We start from the raw sequence: 14,884 nt of genomic DNA, 5'->3' as shown, positions 1-14,884 counted from the left end.
ACCCCCAGGCCTGCTTCCCAGGCACTGCACCCCCTCCCCTGCGCCAGACAGAGAGCTGCCTGGGCCACGAGTCAGTCTGTGCACAGTGGGAACCCCGCCTGGGGTCCCTGGATAGGGGCTGGTACCCCTCCGTCTTGGGGTGAGGCAAAGCCTGGGTCCCTCTGGGGAGCAGGTTCAGAGGCCCTAACCCTCCCTCTCTCCACCCCCACCCCCCAAACAATGAAAACTGTTTTCTCTTCTGTCAATAGATGTGTTCGTGTTTGATTTAGTAATTCCTGAGCTCCGGGGTTGGAAGAAAGCAGCTGCTGGGCCAGTGAAACCCGGAGCCTAGGAGGCCGGGGATCCTCCCGCCATCCCAGCTCCAGCAATCTACCCACCACCCCCAAAGCCCCTGAGCACAGCTCCTCACAGCCCTGGAAAAGGAACTCCATTCTGCCTGGTCACCAGGGGCTTGGTGGCCAAACCTCTTATTGCACGAGTGTGGGGTCCCCCCTAGCCCTAGCCACCCCGGCCATCCCCAGAGAGGGAAGACTAGCAGCCAGGAGGGGACAGTCACAGCTGACCTCTGCCGCTGACATTCCTTCTTGTGCCTCCCCAGCCTGGCTCTCAGGGTCCCCGGAGCACGAGCTGGCCGCAGTTGCGACCCCGGGCCCCAGCGTCTGCTCCGCTCACCGGGTTTCCCTCCGCGTTTGCCTGCTGCCCACAGAGGACCCTCCTGGGGCAGATGGCTGCTGTACCTCCCCCGCTACCTCTTCCAAAGCCCGTCACCCCACATTACGGAGCAGCAGAGCACAGAGAGGAAAGTAATTCGCCCAAGGTCACACAGACTTGAGATGGCAGAGCAGAGCCCTGAAGATCTAACTGCTGCCCGTTCACACCCCGTTCACACTCTGACCTGCTGGTCCCAAAGCCTCCTCCGAGGCCCATTGTCTGCCAGGAAGGGGAAGCAGGAACACAGCCCCCCAACCACAGAACGTGATGAGGCACAAGGGAGGGGAAAGAACTATCTATCGGGGAAGGTTGCAGACAGAAAGGGATTTGCAAGCTGAGTCTTGAGGGATGTGCAGGAGTTCGGCAAGTAAAGAAGAGCGCAGAGGAAAGGCCTTCCGCGCTGGGGAGCTGCGCGCCGGCAAAGGCTGCGGGGAGGCCGGCTCCTGGCCGGACAGACGAGCAGGGGGACCGAGGGCCTGGCAGACTGGGGCACCTGGCTCCCTCAGGAAGAGGGACAGCTACACAGAAGGGTGGTGGGGTCCCTTAGTATCAGAAAGTCATTTGTGGGGGTGGGGGTGGGGGAGGCTGGGCAAGGCAGGGGTGGGGTGGAGAAGGAGCGAGGCTTGGCTCGAGTAGAAGAGCTCCGTGAAGACGTCCAGATGCTGCCACAGACAACCAGTGCCCCCTCCCACCCTGCGTCCCCCACAGGGCGGTGGTGGTTAGCAAGGTTTGCAGCCTTGTGGGGTGGGGGGCGCAGCCCCTGCTTCCACGGCTCTGGGAGGTGAGCACACACGCCAGCTGAGGGGGTGGAGGGGCTGTGGTCCCGCGCACCCCGCAGCTCAGCCCCAGACGCTTACTGCCCTGTGTGGTGTCCAGCCAGCGCCAAGGCCTCACGGAGCAAACGTCCTCCTTGGAGACCAGGGTCCAGAGGCCGCTCCTGCCCTCCCCCCACCCCATATTCTGCTGGGAGAAAAGTCTCAGCCTTTTAATTGTAAAACTAATACACGTCCATTGGGGAGATTTGGGAATACAGAAAAAACCACCAGAGATCACCTCCTGTACAAAATTTTGCAAGCTTCGTTTGCTTTAATTACCTGGTTTAATTATTAGCTGTGTGACCTGGGCACGTGAGCTAACCTCTCTGGGACTTGGGAGCGATAATAACATCATCTACATCCCAAGACTAATGGGAGGATGAAGAGGAGACCTCAGAGGACAAAGCTGATTCCCCTGTTGATGCTGGAACTCACCGTCAGGACTCAGGACCAACTGCAGTCTATTTATACAAGCCCCGCCCCCACGCCCCCCCCCCATCCAGCGGATGGGGTGAGGCCTCCCTCCTCGCCTCTCTTCACCCCAGTGGCGATGGGAGGGCAGCTTCTGTTTCAGGCCCACTATCTCAGTAACCGCTCTGAGGGCAGGAGGAGTCCTCTAGTGCTGCAAAGGTCCCCTGGTACACAGTCTCTAGCACCCGGAGTAGTACGGGGACACTTCTTGGGGGGTCCACTTTGAAGTCTAGAGAGGGAGAGGGGTGGGGTTAGGAGGGGCCCCTCGGTTCAGACCCCGGAAGCCTTCGTGGGGAGAGCAGGCGTCACAGGAGTCCCTCCCGGCAGGGCAGGTGGATGGGGGGTCCTGCGGCCAGGCAGGAGGGCGTGGAGGAGGGGCTGGGAACAGTGGTGGGGGGCAGTATCGAAGGTTGCCTGCTCCCCTTCCCCCTGGCACCCCAGCAAGGCTTGTGGCGAGTCCAGGGCCTGCCCTGGAAACTTCTGTGGGGTCTCCAACCCGGGTGGGCGCGGGGGGCCTTCCAGCCATGCTTCCAAAACGGTCCTTCCTGGGCAGCCCAGCCATGTTCGCCCTGGATGCCTCCACACGCACCCCAAACTCCTGGCTGCTGTCAGCTGGGAGAGTGCAGAAGAGGGGCGCAGGGACCCCCGCACCCTCCCCAGGCCCACAGCCCCTGGGGTCTCACCCACCAGGGAGGGGCTAAGGGCCCATTCCTTAGAACATTCACAGCCCCAGCAACCCAGCCAAGCCCTGCCCAGACAGCGCCACCCCACATCCGCTGTAGCTGTCCCCTCAGAGGGCTGGGGGCCTGTGGAGGCCCCAGAGAGGTCCCCTCTGCCCCAGGGCTACCACCACGGGGTTCACCCAAGGAATGCCAGGGGGCACCTCCATAACCTTGGGGGTCCCCCCACCCATCCCACATTTCTGGCTCCTGGAGGAGGTCTTCCTGCGGCCCCACTGCTCGCCACCGCCAGGGCCCAGCGAAAGGTCCCACCTAGAGGCAGAGGCGAGGAGCGCGGCTGGGGCCTGGGGCAAAGGGACTGCAGCCAGGGATCCAGGTCGCGCCTGCCAACCCCGAGCCCCGGACCCCCGACCCCCCACGCCCACCCCCACTCTGGGATCGCGCCGGAAGTTGCCCTGCTTGGTCAGAAACGGAGGAACCGTGGGAACCCCGCTGCACTTCGCGCATGGGGTGGCCCTCGTGCACCCGGGTGGAGCCCAGGGACACCGAGCTGGGCGTCCCCGTGGGAGCCGGATCCTGGCGCTGGGCCCCGGATCCAGCGGCGCAACGACGGAGCGCCACCACCGCATGTGCCGCAGCGCGGCGGACCGCTCTCGGGCTCGTCCGCGGGAACCCGACACGACACCGGGCCAGCCTCGGTGGGAGCCCCGCGGGCGAGGAGGGAGGCGTGCGTAACCCCGAGTCCCCCGAACAAATTTAGGGACGTTTCCGCGTCCCAGCTAGCCCGGGGCCCGACGGAGCACCGGCTGGCTCCCCCGCCCGCTGGAGCCGGAGCCGGCTGCTGGGTGCCCGACGCCCCGCGCCCCGAGTCCCGACCCCTTTCCCGCCGAGCCCCGCGAGCCGGGCCTGCTCGGGTCACGTGGCGCCGCGGCCGCAGCCCCAGCGCTGACCCCGCGGGAGGGGAGGGGAGGGAGGGGAGGGGCGCCGGGGCGGGCGGGGCGGCGCGGAGGCGCGGCGGGGCGCCCGGGATTCCCCGCGGAGCTGCGCGGCCCGGGGTTCCCAGTCCTCAGCCCGCTCGTCGCCGGCCCCGCAGAGTCCGCCGCGCCCTCCGCGGGAGAGCCCCGGTCCCACCCGGCGCCTGCTCCCAGCGCGGCGGGGCCCCCGCGCCCAGGCCCCGCGGACGCGCCGCCGCTCCCTCTCGGCCCCCGCCGCGCCCACCCCGGGAAGCTCCGAGGCCCGGCCGTGGAGGAGGTGAGCTCGGCGGGGGCGGCTGCGCCAGGGCTGTCCCGCCGGCCGCTCGGGGCCACCCGCGCTCCGCCGTTCTGACCCCGCGGCGGGCTGGGGAGGGGGCGGCGCGCCACGAGCTCGGACGCCGGCCGGGGTGCACAGTGGCCGCGAACTCGACGCCCGTCCCTCTTCCCTGCAGGTCAAGGCCACGGCGGGGAAGATGTACCAGAGCCTGGCGCTGGCCCCGAGCCCCGGCCAGGCCGCCTATGCCGACTCCGGGGCCTTTCTGCACGCGCCAGGTGCCGGCTCCCCGGTGTTCGTGCCGCCCGCGCGCGTCCCCTCCATGCTGCCCTACCTGCCGGCGTGTGAGCCGGGCCCGCAGGCCCCGGGGCTGGCCGGGCACCCCGGCTGGGCGCAGGCGGCGGCCGCAGACTCCTCAGCCTTTGGCTCCCGCAGCCCGCACCCACCGGCCGCTCAGCCGCCCGGAGCCACCGCCTTCCCCTTCCCGCACAGCCCCCCGGGGCCCAGCGGCGGTGGCGGCGCAACGACCCGGGACGGCGGCGCCTACCAGGGCGCGCTGCTGGCCCGCGAGCAGTACCCCGCCCCGCTCAGGCGGCCAGTGAGCGCCTCCTACCCGACTGCCTACCCGGCCTACGTGAGCACCGAGGTGGCCCCGTCCTGGACCCCTGGACCCTTCGAAGGCAGCGTCCTGCACGGCCTCCAGAGCCCCCCTGCTGGCCTCCCCAGCCGCAGAGCCTCCTTCGGTGAGTGTGAGACTGGGGTACTGGCCCCACAGGGGTGCGAGTGCGCACCCTCCGAACCCTTCCCTGCGGGGCCCAGAACTGCGGGGACACGTACACCCAGGCAGACGGTGATCTCCGCCACACTCTAGCGCTCCTTGAGCTGAAAAACCCGGGTCCTGAGCTCTGACACCTTCCTAACGAAGTGTTTCTACCTTTCATTCACCTGAGCTCCCCATTCTGGATCGTGCGGATTTAGAGCTTACCTCCTAGGTGCTCTTAGGAAAAGTTTTGGAAGTGGTTTTTATAAAACTCAAACGACTGGCTTCTGTAAGTAAGCTGCCGCATCCACCTCTGCTCTAGAGTGCTTACTTACATATTCTAATTTGAGACCGGGTTTCAGTTGCTCCCCTGGGGTATAAATTTGGATAATCGGATTCGGATTCGGGGCCTGGAAAGCGGAGATTTGCCCCACCTCGAGTCTCCGACCCTATGAACCCTGTCTCACCCCTGCGGCCAAACGCGGAGGGCCCCGCTGACTCACATTTGCTGCCCGAGGGACCAGGTCCTGCCTCGCGGCTGGAGGCGGCTTCACTGGCCCGCTCTCCTTTGTGGGCCTTTGGCCGTCGCTGGCTTCCCCACGCAGAACGCAGGGTCCCCTCCCCCGAGCCCAGGGTGTCCCCACAATGACTGATCCCCACCCCACCCCCACAGAGTGCCTGGCCCAGTACCCCTGCGGTCCCCCTTCCCCCGCGTGGGCCCCTGGTGGTGACAGGGTTGCCCCCACCATGAAGCTGACAGTGAAGGGCCCCCAGCCCCCGTGGGATGTCCCCTTGCCGTCCGCGTCACCACCACAGCCCCTTGTGAATGTTGCTGAGAACAAGGCCGCTCCTGCCTCCTCTGGGGGTGGAAATCACTCCCCGGCTCCGGTGGGGGCCCCCCCTGCTGTGCACCCTGAGGTTTGACTTATTAACCTTCCCCCCCCACCCCCCACCCCCATCCCTACCCCCGCCCTGCCCTTCGGAAGGCAAACCCAGCAGTTCTTTTTAATCTGGCACAAACTGTATTGTATGTAAAGTTAAGAGGTAAAATCAGATACAATCAATTTTGAAATACAATAAACTCGAGGTGCACCTCAGACAAAGATACGCAGCTGTGGACCCGCGGGCTCGCGGGAGGCCAGAGCCCCGGCCGGAGCCACGGCCCACGAGCTGCCCGTCCCCGCAGTGTCGGACTTCTTGGAAGAGCTCCCCGGCGAGGGTCGCGAGTGCGTCAACTGCGGGGCCCTGTCCACACCGCTGTGGCGTCGCGATGGCACCGGCCACTACTTGTGCAATGCCTGTGGCCTCTACCACAAGATGAATGGCGTCAACCGGCCGCTGGTGCGCCCACAGAAGCGCCTGGTGAGTGCGCAGCCAGGCCCGAGCGTCCCGCAATCCACACCCGGTGTGGGGCTGGGAAGTGCAGGAAGGGGGGGGGCAGCCTGGCTTCCCATGGGCGTGGGCGGGTGGCCCTGGGGCTGCGCTAGGGAGCCTGGAGGCCCAGGACCCACGGCAGGACCTGCCCTGAGGGTCCACTGACAGGGACAGAGGGGCACAAGCTGGGTCCCAGCTGGCCTGCGGGGCTCTGCCCTGGGGCTCCCACAGTGGCACGGGCACTAGGTGACTGGGCCCAGGCACGGGGCTGGAGGCTGGTGGGGAAGGTGCTGCTTTGCTGGAGGCAACTGAAATCCTGTGCAGGGGGCGTTTTGGGGCCCTACCTCTGGGGGAGCACTTTCTACCCTGTACCAGGTGGTTGGGGCTGAGACCGGGTTAGGGTTGTTCAAGGCGCAGAACTTGTTTTCACTTTTGTTTTCTTCTGGCGTGTGGCGGGGTGCAGAGTGGGGGACTGGGAGCTTGACTTTTGCCCCCAGCAGGGCAGAGTCCCCGGAAGCTGTGTAAGGGTTTAAAGTCACTGTATCACACACCGCCCCACAGGCAAACTCGGATGTTCACGTACTCTGTTAAGAGCAAGGGCCTGCTTTGTTTGCAAGCTGTTGAGAGCTGCTCCGGGGTCTGAGGTCTGGGCAGGGCTGTTTCTGGGGGTTCCTCCCCTTCTGGTCTCATGCTGGTATGAACCCATGAACCCTTTCAGGGCAAGTCGGCTGGTTCTGGCCAGTTCTGGTGCCTGGGACCAATGGGAATGAGGGGGCTGGTCCCCCCGACCCCCCGGGTCTGCATGGTCCTCAGGAGCCCGACTTTATTGGAAAGGCAACTCCTGGGCCACGGGAGCCCTCCACGCTTCCAGGCCCCTGACCAGGCAGGTGGGAAGCAGGACTGACTCAGGCTGTTTGGGGGAAACCAAACAGCCTGAGTCCGTCCTGATCTAGCCTGGCATTTGGGGCTCCCCCAACTACCCTCCACTGCACTGTGCCTTTTGGGGTCACTCAGAATGCATGTCGCCCCCCCACTTTTATCCCTGCCCCCGGGGTCATGCCCCGTGACCCGACCCAGCAGCTTGGCATCTGATGTCGCCCTCGCTGAGAAGGAAACTGAGGCTGAGAGCAGCAGTGTCCTGGGGGACTGCAGCCCCAGCCCGGCCGCTCCCGGCTCCTTCCACTGTCTCCCAGGGGGACACACTGGTAAACAGGAAAAGGTGTGGGGCCTACCTGCCTTTGCCCCCTACCCCTCACAGGGCACACTCCCTGCGGAAGGTCCTGGCCTGGGGGTGAGATAGCCACTTAGGCCTTGAGGTAGTTACCTTTGTAATTGCCGAGTGATGACCCTCGGGGCTCAGAGACCCTTGGAGGGCCCCGGGTTCCAGCCAGGACTGCCTGCCTCCTGCTCCCATGCACAGTCCGCTCCCCAGGAGCCTGCTTGGCCCTGTCCTGGGTCTCCCGGCCCAGCCCCTTCCAGACACACACACACACACACACACTGTCCCCGTGCCGTAAAGATCAAATGAGGCAGGGCGTTTGGGCCTTGGCCTGTTCAGGGGACCGGCTGAGGACACGGCCTCTGGCCTGGTGAGGACTCTGCCTGCTAGTCTGGGGACATGGACCAGTGGGAATGAGGGGGCTGGCCCCCCCGACCCCCCGGGTCTGCATGGTCCTCAGGAGCCCGACTTTATTGGAAAGGCAACTCCTGGGCCGCTCCCAGGAGTTGTAGCTTTAAGATGCTTCCTGGGGAAGAGCCCCTTCGTGCTGCCGATCTCCCCAAGACCTCAGGCCTCGGAGAGTGGACAGTCCGGTGGCCCTGTATCCCTGTCCAGGCAGATCTAAGTGCAGAACATACCTGGGAAGTGTTTGCCAAGTGGGACTGGGGGCCATGGGGGTGTTCACGGAGCCATCCTACTCCTGTCTGTCCTCGAGCTGCCCGAACAGGTTTCCTCTGGTTTGTTTCTGGGTTCCTGCCTGGCAGGCAGGGAGGGCTGCCCCGCCGCTTCCCCGCGGCCGGTCCCAGCAGGGCCAGGCTCACGCGGAAACTCGGAGGTTCTCAGAGAGTCCTGGGACCAGAGCCCGGCCCACGGGGCTCCCTTCCACGGGGGACTGGCCAGTGGCCCCAGACTTGCCCCCACCAGTGCCTCGCTCTCCCTCACGTGTGGCCAGAACTGATGCCCGGGGAGACATTTGTCCCCACCTCCTTTTCAATGACCAGAACCGTTCTAGAAGGCCGTCAGCAGCAAGCGAGCGTCCCCCTCCCAGCAGGAGCTCATATCCCTGCTGCACTTTGGGTCCCACATGTATCCTCAGTGCAGGCGGAAACCCTTGAGCCGAGGCTTCGGTCGGTGTGGACGCGTGGGTAGTTGAGGTGGCTCTGCAGACCGCTGCGTGCCCGCTTGCGTGGCCAAGTGCTCTAGGGCCCCTGGCACCCCTCCCCCCGCACGCCAGAGCCCTGCAGCCAAGGCCAGGGGACGGCTGACGCCAGCTCCGGGAAGTGGCCCGTGCCGCATGAGGCCCGGCAGCCTCCGCCCAGCGAACCCAGGCCTTGACGGGGACCCTGGGTTTTCCTTCCTGCGTGGCCCGCCTCCCAGCTCTCGCCCCTGGCTCGGTTCGCCCTTGAACAGCAGGGGACACGCGTTACCAGGTAAAGCGTCCACCACGCGCTCTTTTCCAAGAGCGTGGGAGGACCCGCTCCACATTGGGCTGTTTTCTGTGAGCCGAGGTGCTCACTACCCCCACCCCCACCCCGCTTCAGGCTCCCCTCACCCCTGCAAACCGCACAGCCAGCCCCCTGCTCCTTGCCCTCGGCAGGCCGCGCCCCTGGCTCCACACTGCCCAGCGCCCCCAGTTCTTCTCTGGCAGCAAGGGGGCCCCGAGAGCGGCCAGGCCCGGCTGCTTGTCCGGGCAGCGCGCGAGGACGGGCGGACACAGGAGGGACGGCGGCGGGGACGTGTGGGGACGTGGGCTCTAGGGAGGAGGAGCTTCTGTCCACCCGGCGCCTCCCGCCTCTGTGTCCCTTGCGGACCGCGCGACCCGATGACGGGAGAGGATAGAGAAAGGAGCAAACACTCTGAAATCTGTTCCCCTTGTCTTCTAATTTATGCTCACTAGGAAATAATTCCCTCCTCACCCGGGCTCCCGCCGTCTCCCTCGCACTCCAGGGTGCAGAGTGACGTCGCGAGCCGCTGAGGCCGCCGCCTGCACACCCGCCGCCTGCACACCTGTGTCTCGGGGCGCCTGTGGCTCTCCTTCTTCTGAGACACGTGGGACGTTTGTGGGAGGGGCGCACGAGCCCGAGTGTGTGTGCGCGCGAGCGCCCCTGGAAAGTAGCCCCGGTGTTCAAAGCTCGGCCAGCGTGTGTGTGTAGGAAGGACTTGGTGACGAGGGGCTGGCGGGGTGCGGTTTCTCCGGACGGCGGGCTGGCAGGGAGCCAGGCCTGGTGAGAGGGCCTGAGGGTCCCAGCGGGATGGGGACAGCAGAGGCGCAGCAGAAGCGGGGACCCGCCGGGTTCAAATACCCGACGCTCGGGTATGGGGGTCTCAGACAAGCCGCAACTAGGATTTTAGCGGAAGTAGGTCCCAAATACTGCATGGGGGCAGACTTGGACTTGCCGCTGTCCGAAGTCCACATGGAGCCGGGCAGCCGGGGCCTGGGGCAGGTGCCAGGGCCTTCTCCCACTGGAGGAAGGAGGACCGCCTGTGGGCGGCAGGGACCCGCCTCATGAGGGCCGGGGGACTGGCTGTGTGCGTGGTTCCTGGCACCTGGGGACAGATGGGAGAGAGGGCCAGGGCAGGGAGAGAACACCCAGATCACGTCCAGTGAAAGCAGCTGCTTTCTAGGCAAGGTCAGGCTGGGGACCCTGGTCGACTCCGGGTCGGGAGCCCCCTCCTGCCTGTGAGCACGTGCGCTGTCTGGCGGAGGCCGCAGCGACCATTTCCCTTCCGGTCCCGCTGGGGCCTGAGCCAGGCGCCGGCCTTGTCCACGCCGGCGCCTGCGTGAGTCGCAGCCCTAGGTGCTCCCGGGGAGACGGCCGGGATCCCTGGGAGGCGAGACCTCAGGGAGCTTTCCCCGTCAGGGCCACGGGCTTGGCCCAGTGCTCCTCTCGAGTCGCCAAGGCCTCGGCCCTTCCTTCCCTTTCGGCCCTACTGTCCCAGAGCCTGGGGCAGAAGCCTGGCTGGAACCTGGAGGCCGAGCCTTCTGCTAAACGGCGGCGAGTTCTCCGGAGCCCACGGCGCCTGCCCACAGCTGGGAGGGGAGGGGAGGGGAGGCATTTTCACGTCTTGGGTTTTCTTGGTAATGGCTGGGCGGGGGCCTGGAGACGGGCTCCTGCTCTCCCTCCTGGCCATTCCCGGGGGCAGGCCTGTGCCCTCGACCTGCGGACCGCAGCCTGGGGAAGGGGGTGGGCAGGAGCTGGTTGGCGGGGCCGGCCGCACTCCGCCGCTACAGAAGGAAGGCTCTTAGAGACTGTGGGAAGACGGGGAGGCTGAGCCTGGCCCCTGTCCGCCACCCCTAACCCAGGGCACGTTCCTTCTGTGGCTGCATTTGGCCCCCTTACCTTCGATTGACCCCCAGCTCCGTCCTGGAGAACCCCAAGAAGAGGAAATATATCATGGGGACGATTTGGATAAAAGGTCCTCATGGGCTTCTGTGCTGGTGCCCCCGGTGCCACTGAAACATCGGGTCAGATGTGGCCCAGTCTGACCCCGGTGCCGTGGGGAAGACCAGTCAGAGACCCCGTGTCCCACCGCTGTGGTCCGGGTGAGGGGGACAAGGACCTGGACGGGGACCTCGGTGCAAGTCGGGGGACGGTTGGGCAGCTTCAGACACCAGAGGGCCGGGACGGGGGCTGAGGACAAGACAGTGGTGCTCCCCGAAGATGGAGCCTGGCGTCTGGGCAGGTTGGAGCCGCCAGCAGGCTGTGCTGAGGGGTACAGGGGTACAGGCTTGAGTCCGAGGTCTGAGGCGCCGCCGGGGCGGGGGGAGGTGGCCGGCACCCCAGCCTGGAGGTCCCAGAGTGCAGGTGAACCCACCCGTCCGACACAGGCAGACTGGGCTCTGGCCCCTCACGGAATCCTGAGCAGGTGGGAGGCCCCTGTGTCAGGCCCACCCCAGCCGGCCAGCTTGGCAGAGCCCCGTCCCAAGCCTGGTCCAGACTCAAAGCCCCGAATGAGCCACTCTCTTAGAGTCCCTGGAGCTGGTGGCGTCTGGGCCTTGCCAGGCCCCCAAGTGCAGAGAGGTTTGGGGTCTCTGGCCCAGTGAGACCCACGGAATTGGGGGTCAGTGCTACAGGGATACGTGGGAAGGAGGGCGGCCTTTGGAATGTCAGGGCCTCAGGAAAGTTCTGGATGGGGACGGGCACGAGGGAGGTGTGGGGGCCCAGCCTGATGCCTTCAGCTTGCCGACGCTGGAGAGAGCTTGCGCTGAGCACGCGTGCTAGATCCGTCTTGGAAGGCGGTTGCCCTGCCTGCTTAGCCTGGGGCCTGAGCTCCAGGGGGGACCCTGTGGCCCAGGGTTGGGGGTTCTGCTCCATCCCAGCAGCCTGGGGTGAAGCTGCGTTGGCCGTGAAAAAGAGCACCAGAAAGCAATTGCCTTTTTGTGTTGGGTCCTTCATGGGTCCTGACCCCAGGACGGCTGGGTCTGTTCTCATCCCTTTTTACTGGGGGGGAAACTGAGGCCCAGAGTGGTGAAGTGACCCGTCCCACAGTTCGAGGTGCAGGGAGTCAAAGCTCCAAGGAATGCAGGCCCCTGGGGGGCCGACCTGACGACCCTGGTGCCCGAAGCCTCCTTGCCCGGCCCCACGTGGTCCCGGACTGGCTGCGGGTCCGTCCCGAGTGCCGCTGGTAGAGCCCAGCGCCCCCGCTCACACGGGCCTCCCACCGTCCGCAGTCCTCATCCCGCCGCGCGGGCCTCTGCTGCACCAACTGCCGCACGACCACGACGACGCTGTGGCGGCGCAACGCGGACGGGGAGCCAGTGTGCAACGCCTGCGGCCTCTACATGAAGCTTCACGGGGTGAGCGGGCGCATGGGGGGCACGGCTGCTGCCGCCGGGCGGGAGGCAGGGAGGGGCGGGGCATGCCTCCCACGTGGCCACCACCCACTGCCCGCACCTCTGCCGTTCCCGCCTGCCCCCCCAATCCCCGGCTCAGCCTGGGACGGGGGTGGGGGGATAGGCCCCCTGGGGTGGTATGTGCACCCCTACAGCTCTGGGGGGTTCGGGCCTGGACCGGCTCCTGCCCCCCCTGCCTGGAGGAAGGGGCCACACCAGGGCCAGCTGCGCCCCAGATGGGGCTCTAGGACCTGCTCGGCTCCCTGAGTGGCTCCGCAGGCCGACACGAGGGCCTGTGGCCGTGCGAGGGGCCTGGGGATGGGCAGGGACAGGACTAGCCGCGGCCCCTGCCCGCCCCTGCCAGGTGCCACGGCCCCTGGCGATGAAGAAGGAAAGTATCCAGACGCGGAAGCGGAAACCCAAGGGCGTTGTGAAGACCAAGAGCTCTTTGGGTGCGTGGGGCAGGGCCTGGGGGGACGCGGGAGGGAGCCCAGCCCCCCGCCTAGCCCCGTGGAGTCCCTGCAAGCGTCTCGGACTCCCCCGTTAGACAGTTACGTGTTGGGCTCAAGCACTGTCCTTCCGAAGTGCAGATGCGCCGACTCTACCCTGGTGGCATCTGGCCTGGGGACAGTGGTGTGGGCCCACCCAGCTGGGGCAGGAGGCAGGCTGAGGGTGCCACAGCCAGGCCCTCTCGTTAACTGGCCTGTGCAGCTCGGTCTGGCAGCTTCTGTAAACGCCCCACCTTCCAGGATGCCCAGCAAACAGCACAGCCTCGCCGCCTTCCGTCCCGGACCCTGAAAACCCAGCAGCTGCTTTGAAACCCAAACCCAGCCTGGCGTCCCCTTCATGTCCTGGGTCCAGCGTCGCCTCCCAGGTAAGGCAGGTGGGGTGGAGTGGGGTGTCCAGAGCTGGCTCCCAGCTACTCCTCAAGGAACCCCGACTCCCTGACCAGGTCAGACCCCAGCTCTGCCCTCAGGGCCTCTCCCAGGAGCGCAGGGCTGGGCACGCAGGTGGTCCCTGGTACCAGCAGCAGACGCCAGGCTTCGAGCCGCACACGTCATCCCGCCCATCGCAAGGAGGCCCAGACGCTAACCCTGCGGAGGCCCCTTAAGGCAAATAGCCGGGTCGTGAGGGCTCCTTTCCCAAGCGACGCCAGCTGGCCATTCCTGTCCCTGCACTCCCATAATCCCCTGCTCTCCCTCCAGGCCTCCAGCCAGGCAGACGACCCCCTGGCCCCCAGCCACTTGGAGTTCAAATTTGAGCCGGAGGACTTTGCCTTCCCGTCCACAGCCCTGGGCCCCCAGGCTGGCCTCGGTGGGGCCCTGCGCCAGGAGGCCTGGTGTGCGCTGGCCTTGGCCTAGGTCCCCGGGCACCCAACAGACCCATCTCACTGCCCGTTGGGGTCCAGCACAGTGGAGAGAGCTCACTAGGTCCACCCACCAGAAGAGACAAGCCAGTGGGACCTTGAGGCTCTGGGCAACCCTCGCCACGGTGAGGGGGAGGCCTCTGTACAGACGGCAGTCAGGCCCCAGAGCAGGAAGAAGGCTGAAGAGAAGGACCTGCGCCCACACCACAGACAGCCGGGGACTCTCCTAAATGCTGTGGCAGGTCAGGCCCGGCCACTCCAGCCAAGGCTGACCCGGGACGCCCATTGACAACTTGAGTTCTCTTGTCAACATTTGCCATCACCATGTTTACACATTACAGAAGTTGGGAAAAACCCCAATCTCCTACTATGAAACCAGAATCACAGATGAAATGCCGAGGTCAGGCCCACAGTGTGAATGCCGGGAGCGGCTGGACATGACGCCTCCTGGAGCCTCGGGATCTGTCCCTTTCTCTCGCCTGATGGACAGAACTACGGCACGGAGAACTTCCCCTCCTATGAGTGAAGGACTGCCAGGGACAGATGTGTAGGTCGTGCACTGTACCAGGATGCCACCCCAAGGGCAAAGCCACTCACGCTGTAGTCATCATCTACTTGTGTATTTATTTGGATGGTTTTCCCAAAGGGGGCAGTAGGGGTCCTCATGCTGACTGAATCTGTGTGTTGTGACCATTTCTGACAGGCAGAGTACAGGACCTGGGTCCCCGTGCTGACCTCACAGGCTCTGTCAGGGCCGGTGGCCGGGTGACCACATATCCTGGCTCACCTGGGGTCAGTCCAGCTTCATTTGTTGCCCCAGTGGAATTGTTAATAACACCAATTTACTTACGGAAGCCCTCCCCTCCCGGAGCGGGGTGACAAATCAGCAGGCCGTGCTGGCGGGAGACCGCTCTGCCCACGGGAGCCAGGGAGGCGATAGGGAGGGGTGGGAGTGGGGCTCGCCAGGCCAAGGGGCCGCATCCTCGCTTCCGCTCGGCGGCTGCAGCATGTGCAGGCTGGAGAAGCTGCGAGTGCCAGCTTCCAGAATGGGTCCGTCCGTCTGTCTGTCCTGAGCAGGCACCTGGAGTTCGAGCTGCACAATTCACATGTGATCTTGTCTTTTTTTTTTTTTTTTTTTTTTTTATCAAAGACAAATGAAGCCATGAGAAAAAATGTAAAATAAAGACATTGATTTTACATTCATTGCCTTTTCCCAAATGCTTATGAGGCTTTCCAGCCTCGGCCCTGCAGGCCAGGTCGGCCCCCCGTCTGGCACTCAGTCGGGCCGTCTCCACGTGTGCTGGACCTCACTAGCCACTCCGAGTGGGTCAGGAGTCCCTTAGGCACAGGGCCTTCGAGGCCACCGGCCAGCATGGGAGAGGAACCCGGGGTCAGCGGGCGCCCAC

The 14,884-nt window shown here is 65.4% G+C and overlaps 1 protein-coding gene across 1 annotated transcript; it reads left to right on the top strand.

Moving 5' to 3' along the window:
* The first annotated feature begins 3,674 nt into the window (after positions 1–3,674).
* On the top strand, positions 3,675–14,621 carry GATA5 (GATA binding protein 5). The gene is made up of 7 exons (XM_059407362.1): positions 3,675–3,928; positions 4,104–4,668; positions 5,872–6,047; positions 11,951–12,076; positions 12,477–12,564; positions 12,862–12,986; positions 13,318–14,621. Exons 2-7 carry the CDS (start codon positions 4,125–4,127, stop codon positions 13,471–13,473), a joined length of 1,215 nt encoding a protein of 404 aa, XP_059263345.1. The 5' UTR covers positions 3,675–3,928; positions 4,104–4,124; the 3' UTR covers positions 13,474–14,621.
* Positions 14,622–14,884: the final 263 nt, after the last annotated feature.

Source organism: Mustela nigripes, chromosome 7, assembly GCF_022355385.1.
Source record: "Mustela nigripes isolate SB6536 chromosome 7, MUSNIG.SB6536, whole genome shotgun sequence".
NCBI classification, from domain to species: domain Eukaryota; kingdom Metazoa; phylum Chordata; class Mammalia; order Carnivora; family Mustelidae; genus Mustela; species Mustela nigripes.
This window is presented reverse-complemented; position numbering and strand designations above follow the sequence as displayed.

Bases quoted from the DNA above. Each gene is read 5' to 3' on its own strand.
- GATA5 (XM_059407362.1), top strand. From the start codon at position 4,125: ATGTACCAGAGCCTGGCGCTGGCCCCGAGCCCCGGCCAGGCCGCCTAT. The intron at 6,048-11,950 runs GTGAGTGCGCAG...CACCGTCCGCAG, and splicing joins TGCGCCCACAGAAGCGCCTG to TCCTCATCCCGCCGCGCGGG. The intron at 12,565-12,861 runs GTGCGTGGGGCA...CCCACCTTCCAG, and splicing joins GAAGACCAAGAGCTCTTTGG to GATGCCCAGCAAACAGCACA.